At 40.6% G+C, this 16,347-nt stretch overlaps 1 protein-coding gene across 1 annotated transcript; it reads right to left on the bottom strand.

Annotated features, from left to right (window-relative positions):
* Positions 1–6,422: 6,422 nt before the first annotated feature.
* slc46a2 (solute carrier family 46 member 2) lies at positions 6,423–16,129 on the bottom strand. Its single transcript, XM_071906438.2, has 7 exons — positions 15,594–16,129; positions 13,833–14,000; positions 13,083–13,295; positions 11,986–12,157; positions 9,368–9,451; positions 7,348–7,504; positions 6,423–6,538 (listed from the first exon to the last, which is right to left on the bottom strand). The coding sequence occupies exons 1-7, from the start codon at positions 16,065–16,067 to the stop codon at positions 6,481–6,483; spliced, it is 1,326 nt and encodes a 441-aa protein (XP_071762539.1). The 5' UTR covers positions 16,068–16,129; the 3' UTR covers positions 6,423–6,480.
* Between the last annotated feature and the right edge of the window lie 218 nt (positions 16,130–16,347).

The following is a 16,347-nucleotide window of genomic DNA, read 5'->3' as shown; positions in this document are numbered from 1 at the left end:
TGTTGTTGATGTTTTTGTTTTTTCAGCCTTCATCATTATAACTCAGCGTTAAGTAGCTAAAACCTGACCAATGACGACCGGGACAGACTCAGTCATGTGACGTCCTGCCAGGAAAGTTTTTTTTTTTGTTTTTCTTCTTCTCGCGTTATCTGTGTCGCAGCGTTACAAATCGTTCATACCAGTGTAAATACGGCCTTACTGACAGATCTTATAAGGGAAATTCAAGTCACACGCTCCTCTCTTCTCTTCTCTTTTCTATTATTTCCGTGCGTTATTTATCCCATCAAATGTTTTCGGCGTGTTCGGTGGGATAAATAAAGCAGGAAAATAAAAGAAAAGAGAAGAGTGCGCGACTTGAAAGTGGAAATATATAAAAGCGTGCGTTCTTTCTACTGAAATTTAGACTTGTTGACGAATCATAGCAGAAATAAGGTGCTGATTTGGGGTCAGTGACAAATACCGCTTGTTTTCACGGCCTTTACTCTACTTTATTTACTTTATTCTAGTAGAGTGACTGTGACTCCAGATGGGTTTTTCAGTGCAGCACTTCCATCCAGATCGGTGCGTCGATCGTCTCTGGATGGAGTTCAGTTTTTTGTGAAGTTTACGTCACATGACTGAGTTTTTCCCTCTGGAACCGAATGTGTGTGTGTGCGCAAAAAGAGAAAAGACAAGGCTGCTTTCGAATCGTCTATAGTAGTACTTCCTCAATTTTTGTTTTCCTTTAAACTGTCCTTGATTTTTTTTTTAATTTTCCTTCAGCTTTAAAGGAACAGAATGAAGCAGCTGCTGTGTCAGCTCACTCTCAGAAGGTGAAAGTTGTATTTTTTTTTTTTTAGATGTTTGGAAGCGTTCTGAGTAGCTGTGGTTCGGTGTTCGGCAGCTACAGCGGACTGATCTGCAGATGCACCGATACACATTTATGTGTTGGGATACTGAGGCACCATGAGGCTGAAATAGAGCGTTGCAGGGCAGAGCGATGATTCAATATTATCGTGTTTCAGTGGAATCATACGGGGATTTTGGGAAATCATGACACACAATTCTGCTGTCTGAACTGATGATAACAAGCACATTATATTTAAAAACTCTGACAAAACGAGGTATGGTAAGAATATTATTTGAAAATTTCAGTTTTGTTTGACATCACTCCTAACATTAACATTCGGTTCAATGGGATCAACATCAATTTGAGCCATATCTCGATATATATATGTCGATATCGGATATTGCGATATTGATTTCAACCGCATCGCCCAGCTCTACAGTATTGGCATGGCAGAATATCCCTAATATTAAAATCCAACACCAATAGTCACATGTGTCAGAAATCAAAAACAAAGCTTCTTTATTGTCAGTTTTTTTCACTTAAAATGACGATAAATCTTCCAAATGGATTTCGATCACTTTTGGCTCGTGACCCCAAACTGTTGAAGTCTGGGTTTTGTTCTCAGTTCTGGATCAGATCTGTTCTTGGCATCTGATGTTTTTATTTTTACAGTAAAAGTGTATTTGTGCATCCGTCGGCAGTCCTGCGATCTCCCGGTGTGTAAATGAAGTTATTGATCCGACACGATGAAGAGACCCGAGCACGCACAAGTCTGGAGGATCCAGACTTGCTGATTGAAATTTCTTTGCCTTAATGGCAATATAAATAATATCCCGACATGCAGCTGAATTATGTCTAACAGCTGAGTCTATTTTTCTATCAGTCAGAAGCAGGTTGTGGTGACCGGTGGTTTTGGCGAGTGTGTGTGTGTGTGTGTGTGTGTGTGCGTGTGTGTGTGTGTGTGTGTGAGAGAGAGTTTCGGTGTTATGATTCCCATCAGCATCTGAAGGGAAACACACACAGCAGCGGAGATGGGAGGGAATGGAGAATTTATGACTGTAACACTAACAATGTGAAAAGGATATTAACATGGAGAGAACTAGACTGATAGAATGAAAGAACATAGTCAAGTGATTTTATCTTGTTTCCAGACCTATCAGCTTATTTCATCATATTTTTAGTCAAATTCTCTCACTGCACGGGCAGATAATCTGCTGGTTTCAGTAAATTTCACTTGAAACCTCTCAGCTGTAGTTGTTTGATGGATTTACTCTTCACTTGTAGCCGCTGCAGAAGCCCCACTTTATCCTGCGTGCCTGCTGAGTTATTGTTGCACTATGCTCCGCCCCCAGGGGAAATGTTCGGGGGGAAAAAACGAAAAAAAAAAACAAGTTCTGTTTTAGTTGCCAGAAATGACAAGAAATGGTCCGGTAACTACGGCAGTCCGTAGAGGACATACACAAACTCTTTTGTTATGACGAGATAACGAGATTATTGCCGTTTTCACAACAAAAGTTGTTTTCTCGTCATAATGACTTAAACCTTTTATTTTGTCAAGATAACATAATTAAGTCGTTATGACAAGAGAACAACTTTTATTTTGTTAAGATAATAAAGTCGTTATGACGAGTGAACGACTTTTGTTTTGTCAATATAACAATAATTAAGTCGTTATGACGAGAGAACGACTTATTTTGTCAAGATAATAAGATAAAGTCGTTATGTCGAGAGAACGACTTTTATTTTGTCAAGATAAGATAATTAAGTCGTTATGTCAAGAGAACGACTTATTTTGTCAAGATAATAAGATAATTAAGTCGTTTCGTGTTGTTGTGATAACGAGGTAATTAAGTCGTTATCTCAATATAACAAAAGAGAATAATTAGTTTCTGAATGTCCTCTCTGGGCTGCCGTAGGTAACTGAGTTGAGACACACAATGCATCAACGAGTAGAAATTCAGGATAAATTCTTTACAGAGGGACGTTACCATGGCAGCCACTGTACGAGCCTATCAGGAGGGAGAGTCAGAGGGCGGGGGACATTATAAAATGATTATTATTATTTTCTAATGTCCAATTCAGATGTTTCTAAGCCAAATGTCCCCCTGTTCCTCCTGTCGTCCCAGGACAGACTCACACACCAACAGACAGTCTGAGGAACACTTTGTAGCACGGGAGAAAAAAACAGATTTCATGTGTTTCTATTATTAAAAACACTCAGATCTGTGCTACAAAATGTTAAACCCAGACATCATGACAGTGTCCAGCTTCAGTCTTTTATTTTTATTTTTTTTCTGTCCCTCCCAGTGTGTATTGTTTACGTTCGGAGTCCTGATGTACATTTGGATGTTAAGATAATAACATCATGTTGTAATTATAAATAAGCCTGTATATTGATGTCGTTTTGATGCAATTATCTTTACCTCAAATGATTTTTGGATATATTGGACCAATAAAAACAAAGAATGCATTTGATCTATTTTTTGTTTTTTGTCTTCTGTTACACACTGCAGCAACACGTTGAACTTATTTTATTGTTTTAGAAATAGAAATGTTTTGTAAGAGCACAATATTTATATACAATATTTAAATACTTCATTCAATATAACATCAATTCAATAGATTCTAAAAAAACACATTTCTTAATACCATTCTTTGCTGAAGGAAAGTGGTTTTCATAATGCAATACTGAAGCTTATTTTTATGTAGTATGTTTTTCTTGTTATTATTTAATATTTGTACTAAATGGAATCGGACCACAAACAACAATTTACAGTTTAATCCTGGTCTGATTTTAGTTGCCTCATTCATTATTGAATTTTAAATTTTCTATATTTTGATTTATTTATTGTCATAATTTGTCTTTTGATCTGTTTATTTCTACAGTATCTTCAGTTTTATTTTTGCACTACATGATTTATTCCTTGCACTTGTTTCTTGTTGTGAAGCACTTTATAACTTTAGTTTTGAAAAGTTTATTCTATTATTATTATTTCCTCAGTACAAATGTTTATAAACAAGTAGAAAACTTCTCATTGTGAAAGTGCAGCATATTGAAGCTCCTCGATACTTTCTGACAACTTCCAGGCATAAAAAAGTTTTTCCATTTTCCCCACATGGAGCTCTAGCACCAGCAGGAACTGGCTGTGGTTTCAGTTTGAATAAACTTTATTTACATGTAGAAACACACTGACAGCAACACTTGTGCCTTGTGAAGAAAGTAAAAAAAATGAAAAAATGTAATAAAAAGTACAATAATATATTACAATACACGTACAAGGGCATTACAGGACATGCTGAGCTGCCAGCACACACACACACACACACACACACACACACAAACACACACACGGATCAAACCTGTGACCTTTTGTCTACTTTTTGTCTGGACTGAATAATTATTAGACACATTATTCAATTATTGCATATCTGTAACTTTATAGTAACACATTTTCCATTTTTAAATTCTATATTTTTTCCAGACCTTAATTTCTCAAGATTTTGGTCAGTGCATCATGTACAGACAATATAATTATCCTTAATAAAAACAAATATGGGAAATGACAATGGGGTTTATATAAAATGTGTAGTCGTGTGTATTATCGAAATTGAACAATATCTTCCCATAATTTCCCAGACATTTTTTGTGAAAGTCCTGAATTTTTCCAGACCTGGAAATGATCAAATAGATTTCCCACACTTCCTCTGACTGTCCCGACCTGCGGGACAGGAGGGAAGCTGTCACTCGTCATGTTGGGTCAAAACCTTCAGTCTCCAAAATGTAAACATTGCAGCAACTGAGACAAACAGCCTTGATCTTAGCTGCAGTACCATGCATCACTGACTTTATCCAGCGCGTTTCAAAGGGTTTCATCAGCCCGAGAGAAAGGAACATTTCCTCAAACCATAGAAGAACCATGTAATCCCAAAGTTAAAACATGAAAATCAACAAAAAAAATGTGAGTTTTTCTCTTGACAACAACGATATGAAAGGTTTCATTCCAAAATGCCATGTATCTATTTTGATAAAACTTGACTAACTGGAGTTCATCAGTCAGTATGTCAGAAATACAGATGATTACATCCTCAAAAACAAAGATATTTTGTCAGCACAGGTCTTCAGATGATTCATAAGCAGAAGCAAGATGTCAAAGAACAAACGCATCTCATTATGTAATTGAAGTTTCAGTTTGAAAATAAACACGGAGCAAAAGACACGTCCTGAGAGTTTGGCGCTCACTCATTTTCCTGAAGCTTAAAGGGATATTTCACTTTAACACACATCGCTCTCAGCAGCCTGCGAGGAGCGCTTCTGACACCATCTTGTTCTCTACTGTTTGTTATTGTTGTTGTTTTGTTTTTTTGACTGATGTGGTCGTGGACCGCTCGGTTTACAGTAGCTGCAAACCTAATTTCCCTTAGTGGGACAATAAAGTTTGAATTGAGTATTGAGTATTGAGTATTTATATGAAGGTGAGGCTGCTGAAGACTAGGGATGCCTTAGGGATACCGGGCTAAAATGGAATATCGGTATCGGAGATTTTACCCAAGACTAAAATCTGATACCGAAAAGCCATGAGTAACATGTAAGAAATAAAAGCAAACTGTCTTGATTTTATGCATTTATGGCACATAGAAGCCTGTATTTCTCAAACAGAGGGAAAAACAAGGATTTTATCTCAATAATTTTGTCCTTTGACCCCAAACTAAGGAAGTAAGCCTGCACTGTTCAGTAAAAGTAACGGATCGGATCGGTACTCAGTATCGGCCGATACTTAAACTTTCATACTCGTAATCGGTATCGGCATTGAAAAAGTGGCATCGGTGCATCCCTACTGAAGACCGACCATGTTAAACCAAATGGGAAATACATCTTTAAAACCAAAAGTCAGAATGGGAGGGCAAGCTGCTGAATGCCATGAAGCCTCTGTTGTCATAACAGACTTGTTGTGTGTTCAGCCGGCCAATCAGCGACCGGCTGGGAAACTTACGGCGGTGAGTTTGGTCACATGACGTCCGCTCACACAGCAACTGAACAAACAATTTCTGCAACCAAACGTTTGCTCGTCTGTCGTCACGTAAAAAAATGTAAAAGTCGTCTGCAGCGGGACGTTTTGGGTGACCGTCCGCAGCCGATCACGTCTTCAGAATCAGTGTTCATACGGGACATTTGGCATCTGTCAAATTCATGTACATGTGTGTGTTGAAACCAGCTGGGTCGTGTTGTTGTGGTCGTGTTCCCAAACCTTCTGAAGCAGTGATGAAGTCCGGACTGTGTTGCCATATTTTCCCGCGCTGCAGTCCGTCAATCCATGTAATCCGTCAGCGAATACTTCTCATCTAAACACATGGGATGTTAGATGTGGGATGTTGTCTGTTTTTCTTGAGAACGTTAGTGTTGCTTTGTACCGCAGAGTTGAAGCCAAGGAACAACTTCTTCTTCTTCTTCTTCTCTGTAATGTCTGTATCTTTTCTGATTACAGGAAGTGAAATTGAACCGCCGTTCACACTTTCCTCATTTCACATCTCAGTTCCTGTCCGTCTCGTACCGACGCTCATTCACTGCCGGTGATGATGTCGGAGGTGCGAGCCTGGGGGCGGGGCGGGGCGGGGTGGGACGGGGCGGGGGGGCGGCGGTGGTCTGATGCCCGTCAGTCTCCCTGGATTCTCTCGTAGCGTCGGCGCTGAATCAATCTGCAGCCGACCATACTGGAGACAGGAACGAGACAGTATTGTTAAAAAGGCAGAGAAAGGGTGTGTGTGTGTGTGTGTGTGTGTAGGTGTGTGTGTGGAGAGCTGTGTGTGTACACTCAAATGAAAGGCTTTACTTGGCTATGACAGAGTACGATCATGAGTAAATGACAAAAGAAGAGCATTACACAAACGTGACGTGTGTGTGTGTGTGTGTGTGTATTAAGTCAAGTTTATTTATGGGGCATTTTTAACAAACAGAATCCTTAAGAGTCGGTTATGTTTTTACAGTAATGGAGTTGAAACACGCCCGCTTTGATTAGATTTGGATTGAAGCTGCCAGTAACTGATATTTTGTGCTGATATTTAATGTCTGACTATATTTGAGCAAATTTAATGCCAAAAAAATGACAAAAGATTCAGTGCTTCCCCCAGGATTTTGTTTTATATCACTCTCATCAGGGTGTAAAAGCCTCTGAAACAGCATTCAGAGCATCATGGGACACTAAAACTCTCCACTGAAACCAGACTGATGAGATTCTGTTAGTGTCAGCAGCTCTTTAAGGCAGAGAGACACCACACACCTGTTCACTGGTAGAGGAACATTACTGCTTTTAAATGAGGAATGAATTTATACAAAACATAAATGAACAATTCTATAAATAAATAAAATGTCAGGTTTTTCAGACTGTTTTTCTGTATCTGAGATCAGACAGAAGCCTCCATCAGATCAGAGGTGGACGACATGACTGGCTGATATCTGATATTTAATATATAATTGATATATTGATCTAACCCCGGTGTGTAAACTAATAAAGCTGCAGTACCTGATGGGTATGGTTCCCAGAACTGTGATGACGCTGGACAGAGTGAAGATGAAGCCTGGGAACCAGTCCAGGCTGCTCTGGTAGATCTTGGTGTAGGCGGGGGTGTACGCCAAACTGGCAACCTTAAACGCCACCTGCAGGGAGATGAGGGTGATGCCTGGGAGGGAGAGGGTGATACAGTTCAGAGGTGAAAGATGAGGAGAGAGAGAAACAGAAAGAGAGATGGAGGTGAGGATGAGAGGAAGAAGAAAATAGGTAAAATAAGAAAAACTTGTACTCCTTCTCTCCGAATACACACACACTAAATCTTATCAGTCTAAATCAGTGGAGCTGCAACAGAGAACATAGTCTCATCCTGTAGATTCACTCCTATTTTCCCAAATGTTCCTCTGCTGTCAGGTTTGGTCTCTCCTCCTCACAGGAAGAGATGAATCCAGACTTGAGAGTGAAATCCAAACTGTCTCCTAAACAGCAGCAGAGAAAGCTGGACTCACCAACGTTAGATCTTCTCCTCTCTCGTCTCTTTGGTTTCTTTTGGTATAAAGCATCACAGACCGGCCGCTTGGTGAACATGAGCTGCTGTGAGACGTTCACTGACCTCACTGTGCAGGATTTCTGGGTACTGAAGTTCTAATTTCTCAGTCAGTTGCCTCTCGCTGCCTTTTGGGGCCGCCAACATGCAAATTTGCCTGATGCAGCTTTAATTCATTATATCTCCCTTAATTATTAATCATCTATTTTGTTGTTTCCTTATCATACTCCGTACCGGGTTTGATTTGTGTTGAGTTTGTCGTTCGATTTCTGTTGCCCAATTCACTTTGTGACAATTTTAGAGGCTCTTTGAGGTCTTTGTCTCATTTCCTTGTGTGCGTGTGTGTGTGTGTGAGTGTGTGTGTGTGTGTGTGTGTGTGTGTGTGTGTGTGAGTGTGTGTGTGAGTGTATGTGTATCAGGGGGTGGGGGTTTCTGGTGTGTTTGCGTGGCACTGACTCCTCAAACAGACTGTCACACCAAAACAAACACACAGAGGAAAAACCCTGCTAATGTATAACTCCAGTCCTCTCTAGTCATCAATGAAGCAAGTCAGTGTGTACTTGTGTGTGTGTGTGTGTGCGTGTGTGTGTGTGTGTGTGTGTGTGTGTGTGTGTGTGTGTGTCAGAAAGAGGAAGCATGTGGCTGGACAGGCTCTGTATGATACTGCGTCTTCTTGGCATAAACCAGCCTGACCAGCCGCACATTCCGGTTTCCATTACATACCACTGTCTCACAGTTGCAGAACATTGCGCGCGCACACACACACACACACACACACACACACATAACATAACACAGGATACATATTAGCTGAAGAAGAAATTTAAACCTTCGCCACATGAGGAAGCTTCAGGGAAAAGCAGGAAAGAAATGCTACTGTGCTGCAGATCCAAACCAAATTTGGGATTTTTGCTGGTGAACCAAATCCAGAGAATTATTTACAATTTTTTCAGCCTGTAATGATGTCTGCCATGTCGACTTATGATGTCAAATCAAGTGTGAAAATCAAAAAATGACTAACAACGTTCTAATACTTGCACAGACTCGACTTTGATCCCTACTTAAAGGAAAAGTTTAACACTGTTTAAAACAAAACATTTCTGGGTCCATTTAGTTGTTTGGTGGTGTGTTTTTCTTATTTGTGCGAATAACTGGTCAGATTTAGACAACATGATGCCACACTGACATGTTTCCAGCAGCTACAATGGAATTTGATAGAGAAAATATTTCAGGATCTAAAACATCAACGGTAAACGTCAGGTTTTAGTGGCAGTCCCTCAGAATCAAAGAGATCAATAAAGTTTCATCTTATCTTTTCCTATCTGTGATGCTGGGAAACAAATGAACCAAGTCTGGGAAGGGACTCACCCAGAGAGATTACAGTCATTGCTGTCATGAATGGCATCTGAACACACTTCGACACACACACACACACACACACACACACACACACACACACACACACACACACACACGCTGCATACTCACCATATGAGGATCCTTGAACCTGCTGTGAGAGCAGAGATCGGATCGTGGGCATCGGGATGAGAGCAAACAGCATGAGGGAGCGAGCTGGGGAGAAATGAACAGCCATTAATTCTCTCTCTCTCTGTCTCTCTCTCTCTCTCTCTCTCTCTCTCTCTCATCTCCCACAAGTAATAATCCATGACATTTTCACATGAATAAGTATCCGTTTTGCTATTCTCTATCTTCTCTGACTATCGACTAAATATGTGTGAACATCAACAAGGCCTATTGGTAATATCTTTTATACACTGTATAATGCCCAGGGGTTTACCCACGCTGCACACCACTTTATGCTGGACATGATCTTAACTCAGTTCCTTATTTAGATTCCTTTCTATATTAGTGATCTGTGCCGTGTGTCTGTGATCTCTACAGGCTGAAGATAAGAGCCTGCCTACCTCAAACATCTCATCTAAAACTCATGATGCCAGCTCACTCTCAGTTCCTTATTTAGGCTCCAGTGTGTCAGTCTGCACACATACTTACTACGTATTTAATCTATTGGTACTACGTAATTATTTCACAAGGCTTTCTTTAGGGTGTTTGACCGTTAAACCTCAGTGGGCGGAGCCAAAGAACCAGTTCTTCTGCCTGCAACATTACACTGAAGCCCAGTGAGAAAGACAAGAGGTAAGAGAGAAGGAAGCTAATATTATGAAGCCTAGCGCTCTGCTGCTAACTGAAAAATACAATCTATCATACTAAGTTATCTAGGTTAGCTAGTTAGCCTAGCTGACCTTCCAAATTCAAACTAGCCAAACTAGCCTATAGCTATCTAGGTTAGCTAGTTAGCTAGCAGCTGATCTTCAACATCATGATGCCATGGTCATGAAGGAATGAAAAAAAGAAGTCATTTCCTCATCTATTTTTTCATACTTTGACCAGAGTTCCTTCTTTGCCATTCAAGTTTGCCAGTTGGCTAACTTTAGGTTGAAGATTAACTCGACCAATCAGATTATTTCCGCTCTTCAATCACAGTTCCTCATTTTGGTTCCTATATTGTATATTAATTGTTTTTATATCTAGATCTATATCTGGGCCTAGCTGTTACAGTCAGCAGGTTACTGGAGATAAGAGTTTGGTTGTAGGACACCTTGTTACTGATAACATGAGTCCAGTCTCACTTCCTCATCCTTACTGCTGCTGACAGCCAACTGACACAAACTCAACTGACACAAACTCAACTGACACAAACTCAACTGACACAAACTCAACTGACACAGACTTCTCAGGAATTGAAAAGCTGACTGTCTTTTTCATTCACACATTTGTGACACTTTACATCGAGCTTGATCTGTGTTCATTTCACTCCATTTAGCTGAGTGAACATCCAGACCTGTAATGAGCCGCTCAGTCGCTGTGGGGATCGAACCTGATGTTTCAGTTACAGGACGGACTGTTGACTTTCTTCAGTTGGATGGACTTTTTTCAATTGCAGGAGACAACATTGTCTGCCAGTTACACCACTAACAACAAAAACAACAAAACTATTGTAAAATCAGCAGGTTTCTGCAGTGACCTGATGACGTCATGTACAGCAAACTTCAGTTACACAGTGATTAAAGTCACTGTGTTACTTTGCGCTTGGTTCAAACTGACTGTTTAATTTTGTTAAGTTTATTTAATATATTGTCACCGAGCTGACAGCTATTCTTCCAACCAAGGGTTTACGTAAAAAAAACACAAAACACAACACAAAAGTAAGACGTTGTCCCACTGAGCCACATCAAAAAAAACTAAAAAAAACAACAGAATATCAACACACTGACCAGGAACGCACACAAAAGAAATATCTTGAAACATGAAAGCATGATGGGGTCAGACTGCGGTTGTCTGAGCATCATCTCTCAGCAAGATGAAAAATAGATCAAGTTTAGTACTAAGATCTCTTTGAGAAAACCTGCTGGGCCGGACTGGAGCTGCCAGAAGGTCAACAGCAGCAGCACCGAGGGGGTGAAACTGTTTTGAGTGACTCACTTTTCACTTCCTGGAACAAAACATGATTGGTTCTTCTGCTAATATCGTACCTCAAAACGCCAGAACTGACTTCAGACTGTTAATCAAATCGGCTTGTTAAGCTGCAGGAGGTCCAGGTTTGTTTATTCTTTCTCTTCGGGTTTGATTTACTGACAAAATAGCACATGAATGCGATGATGTTTAGCAGACTTTGAAGTCTCAGATGGCGGAATTTCCTACCAGCACATGAACGCACCATTATGTCACACATTAAAGGTCCTTATAACATGGTCTGGGTGAATACTCGATTCTGATTGGCTGCAGGGTGTCAATCAAGTTCATTTTCCAGCATCTCTCTGAGCCTTACCAAGAACAGGCTGTTTCTGTCGCCGTGTCTTTAAGGCTCATTAATATTAACGATCCCTCTGTTCCGATTGGCTAACCGTTTCGAGAGTGAAACGTGAGACGCCGCGGCCCGGCGGCTACAGGTAGGGAAAACTCTCCGGTAATAAACAATGACAACCGCTCAACCGCTTTGAAAAAAAACACTTTGTTAGTCAAAAAAATGATCATTAAAAAGTCTCAAAATGTTTCTGAACTCGTCTAATTCGGCCAGCTCTTACCCAGGTAGAACATGTAGGTCGCCGTGACGAAGGCCATGAAGTAGATGCCGAAGCCGAACGACAGCATGCCGATCAGGATGAGCGTGACATCACTGACGCAGCGTGACATCACCATGACGCCGAGGAAGCTGGTGAGGAAAATCACGAAGCCCGCCGCGTTCCCATAACCCACCTGGAGAGGGAGACAGAGAGAGAGAGAGAGAGAGAGAGAGACATACAGTATGTTTCTTTCCTGTCATGCCAGTAAAGCATACATGAACTGAAGTGAACTGAACTGAAATTGAGACAGACGGAGGGAGAGACAAGACAGAGAGAGAGAGAGAGAGAGAGAGAGAGAGAGAAAGAAGGTGAGACAGAGAGAAAATTAAATAGAAACTGTTGACAAAATGTACTTTTTGAAAGTCTCTTTGGACAAAAGCCTCTGCTAAATGACATAATGTAATGTAAGAAAGTGAGACAGAGAGAAAGTGAGAGAAAATTAAACAGAGAAAATTAAACAGAAAGAGAGAGAAAATTAAACAGAAAGAGAGAAAATTAAACAGAAAGTGAGAGAGAGAAAATGAGACAGAAAGAGAGAGAAAATGAGACAGAAAGAGAGAGAAAATGAGACAGATAGAGAGAGAAAATGAGACAGATAGAAAATGAGACCAAAATATTCTGACAGCCAGAACAAAATAAACAAACATCCACACACACACACACTAACGTGATATATGTGACTATATACTCTGTGTAATGTCTAATCTTACCTTACATTATCTTACCTTACTTTGTCTTATTTTATCTTACCCTATCTTACTTTATCTTACCTTACCTTATCTTGTCTTATTTTACCATATCTTATTTTATCTTACCTTACCATATCTTATTTTATCTTACCTTACCTTACTTTATATTTTCTTACCATATCTTACCTTACTTGATTCTACCTAATCTTACTTTATCTTACCTTACCTTACTTTACTTTATCTTATCTTGTCTTATCTTATCTTTCATACATCAATACAGATACAAATCAACCCATCAGTACATCAGCACATACATACGTACATACAAACACACAAACAAACAAACAAACAAAGAGAACAACAAGTCACCTGCGTGGCATTCCAGTTGAGCGGTTCTTTCATCTCGAAGGTGACCAGTATCTCCATGGCTCCGCCCACCGCCACGTCGTACAGGACGCCGCCGGCGAACAGCAGGGCCAGGTTCACCTTGTTACTCCCGCCGGGGGGAGGAGCAGCGGGGACGTCCCCGGTGCCGTTACCCATCAGGCCGCAGCTCTCCTCTTTGTCCGGTACCTGTTTCACCTTTAATCATGTAGGAGGACACTGGGATTACATGGGTTGAAATTATACCACAGAAATTATTATAGAAATACCACAGGAGATTAAAAAACATACCATAAAGTACAATAAGGTCACTATAAAGTTAGTATTTAGTATCATAGACACACTATAAGTCCCTATAGGAATATTATAGGAATGTTTTGTAAATGTTGAGAGGTAATAACTGATACCACACACACACACACACACACACACACACACACACACACTGTGTCAGTGGTGAGTTTATACACTGTATGTTATTTTTCTTCTCCTATGGTATCACTATAATATTCCCATATTATTTCTATAGTAACTTTAGTGTGTCTGTAGTATTCAGTAGTGAGTTTATAATGATCTTATTGCACTTAATGCTATTTATGGAATTACTTATATTCCTATAGGAGCTTGCTGTGATATTTGTACAGCATCCTTCTAAAACTGATTATATGATTACAGACTCCAACATCCAACACACACACACACACACACAGCACTATATACAGAACACACACTCACCTGCAGCAGAAGTAGGGAGTAGACCAGGCAGACGAGGTACAGCAGTGTGCTCACGCTGACCAGGACGGTTCCCTGTCCGATGCTGCTGTACAGCTGGAACAGGTGACCGGACACCAGGCTGCCCACCAGGCCGGCCGTCCCGTACAGGAGCTCCACCCGCATCATCACCTGAGAGACCACACGGTTACTCAAACTATACTCTACTATATTCGATACATGATATGGGGTTCAGGATTCAATACAACCACGATACGATGTAGTAAATAAAAGCTCAGTGACAACAAAGTCTGGCTGTGCAGAATTCTGTTTATTTCTGAGACACAAATCTTTCTGGCGATGCCATTGGCTGCTAAAATGTAAACAACAATTTAAAAATGTCATTACAAAGTGACAATAATATAATTTCAGTGGAGAGCTTGTGAAACTGTGATGGTCAAGAGTCTCATTAGTGATTACTACAGCAGAATAAAATATAGCTGATTCATTTTTCTGCCCCACCATACATATTGTCAAATTTTTAAATTACATTGTGATATACTGTCCCATCCCTGTCTATTTCTGATTACTCAAAAGTGGACCTAATCTTATTACAGTTCATATGCAGGTTTCAGAAAGACAAATTTAAGACTTTTTAATGCTCCCTTGAATTGAATTTAAGACTAATTTAAAGGAACAAAACTGCCAAAATCAAACTATTTCTGATTGAATATTGCAGTGCAGAGAAACCTGTCATGACATGGTGAAACAATAAGACCTCTAAGAACTGGATTTAATACATTTTAATACTTTTAAAGGCCTTAAATTTAGATGATGCATGTCAAGACTTCTGATTATACTCCTAGGAGAAGTGTGGCACACAAAGAACAAAAATCTTGGTGTTCATGGTCAAGTCTCCTAATTTAACAGAAAACAGCTATGAATCAAGACAGAGGTTGAGTTTTTTTAAGTGTTTCTTTTTTTACTTTTTCTTATGCAAGTAACGTTATTTCTTCACTAATTACATCCCTATAGTAATCCGTTACACTACCCCCAAAACTTGGCGGTTGCATCCTCTCTGAGTTTAATTCAGTTACATCTCCTGTTAATGCGGAGAAAACAAACAGCGTTGATATCCAATGTTATTTTTATTATTTCACTCGATGTAATACAGTCAAAGTAGTCGAAATAAACTTTTCTACCATTTTTTTTCATGTCAACTATCTTAGCTACAGGTGTTTGAGAGCAACCAGCTTAGTTTAAAATAACCGTTGAATGGGGATTTAACGGTCACTTTTATGGATAATTCAAACTCAGCTAGATATTTTGCTATACTGGCTGATGAGATTTTTATCTGGTAACTTTCCGAATATAACTCAGCGGAAATAATATTTGTTTAATCCCTAGCCAATGCGAAAATGTGGTTAACGTTAGCCTAAAAATATGTTTTCTCTGGCGTTGTGTCTTCACCTCCATTTCACGCCAGGGTTATAACAAAATCAGATTTTTGTGGGTTGTTTTCCTACCGCTTTTCCTAGTGCTTTTCACACAGTAAAACTTAAAAAAAATAAAATAAAATACATATTTCACGGGATTTCAAACATTGAAAACAGCCTAGCAAAAGTCGCCACGTAACAAATGTCTATGAGCGGAGATCACGCTTAACCCACAAGCGTCCATTGATCCTACAAGTGAGTTATCAGGCTATAGTTATCATTTATTAAGTGCATTTCCCCCCCCGAAACCACCTGGACTAGCTAACGTTACCGACCCGACACCCCTCACCTTGGACCGGTCCTTCGCCGTGGAGCCGAGCGACACCAGCGCCATCACCCCGGCCCAGTAGGAGCAGAACCCGCCGGCCAGTCCGTGCAGAGCCGCCCCGGCCCACATCGCCTGCAGCGGGCCGTGGAGGACGATCACCAGCAGCAGGGTGAGTCTGGAGAGCAGGTAGCCGATCAGGGGCGTGACGATGGGGACTTTCCTCCAGCCGCGGTCCCCTAACCTGGCCAGGAGCAGCGCGGGCAGGATCGGCGTCAGCTTGGTTATGAGGTTATAGGTCATGTAGAAGTCCGACATGGCTTTCTGCCGGCTGTCCTCCGTGGAGATGTCGGTGCCGGTGTCCGTGGCGTTGGCACACCGGTCCTTCACCACCATCTGCAGGGCGGTGTCGAAGAGAGCGCTGGCCAGCTGCTGGAGGATAATCACCGGCTCTATCTGCCGAAACACTGCCAACACCGTGTCACACCGGTTTGACATGACCTCGACTTAATAAACAGAGGTTTAGGAAATAATAATAAGCCTCCACTAACTCTGTGCTTCCTTATTAATAGGCCTTCTGCTGTCTGATAGTAAAAACTTAGAAGAGAGAGGTTGAAGGAGTTAAAGCCAGCATGAAGGCAAAGCTTTTCTTTATAAATCAACGACGCAGCGGCTACACTCTCTCTCTTTCTCTCTCTCTCTCTCTCTCTCTCTCTCTCTCTCTCTCTCTCTCTCTCTCTCTCTCTCTAGAAATCTTGTCAAACCTCCCTGTCCGACC

The sequence above is a fragment of the Centroberyx gerrardi genome, chromosome 2 (assembly GCF_048128805.1).
Source record: "Centroberyx gerrardi isolate f3 chromosome 2, fCenGer3.hap1.cur.20231027, whole genome shotgun sequence".
NCBI classification, from domain to species: domain Eukaryota; kingdom Metazoa; phylum Chordata; class Actinopteri; order Beryciformes; family Berycidae; genus Centroberyx; species Centroberyx gerrardi.
The sequence above is the reverse complement of the archived record's forward strand: the minus strand, read 5'-3'. Positions and strand labels throughout refer to the sequence as shown.

Coding starts and splice junctions, on each gene's coding strand:
- slc46a2 (XM_071906438.2), bottom strand. CDS start 16,067: ATGTCAAACCGGTGTGACACGGTGTTGGCAGTGTTTCGGCAGATAGAG. Junction 12,158..13,082: donor TCAACTGGAATGCCACGCAG/GTGACTTGTTGT, acceptor CTCCCTCTCCAG/GTGGGTTATGGGAACGCGGC. Junction 9,452..11,985: donor GACCTACATGTTCTACCTGG/GTAAGAGCTGGC, acceptor ATTTCTCCCCAG/CTCGCTCCCTCATGCTGTTT.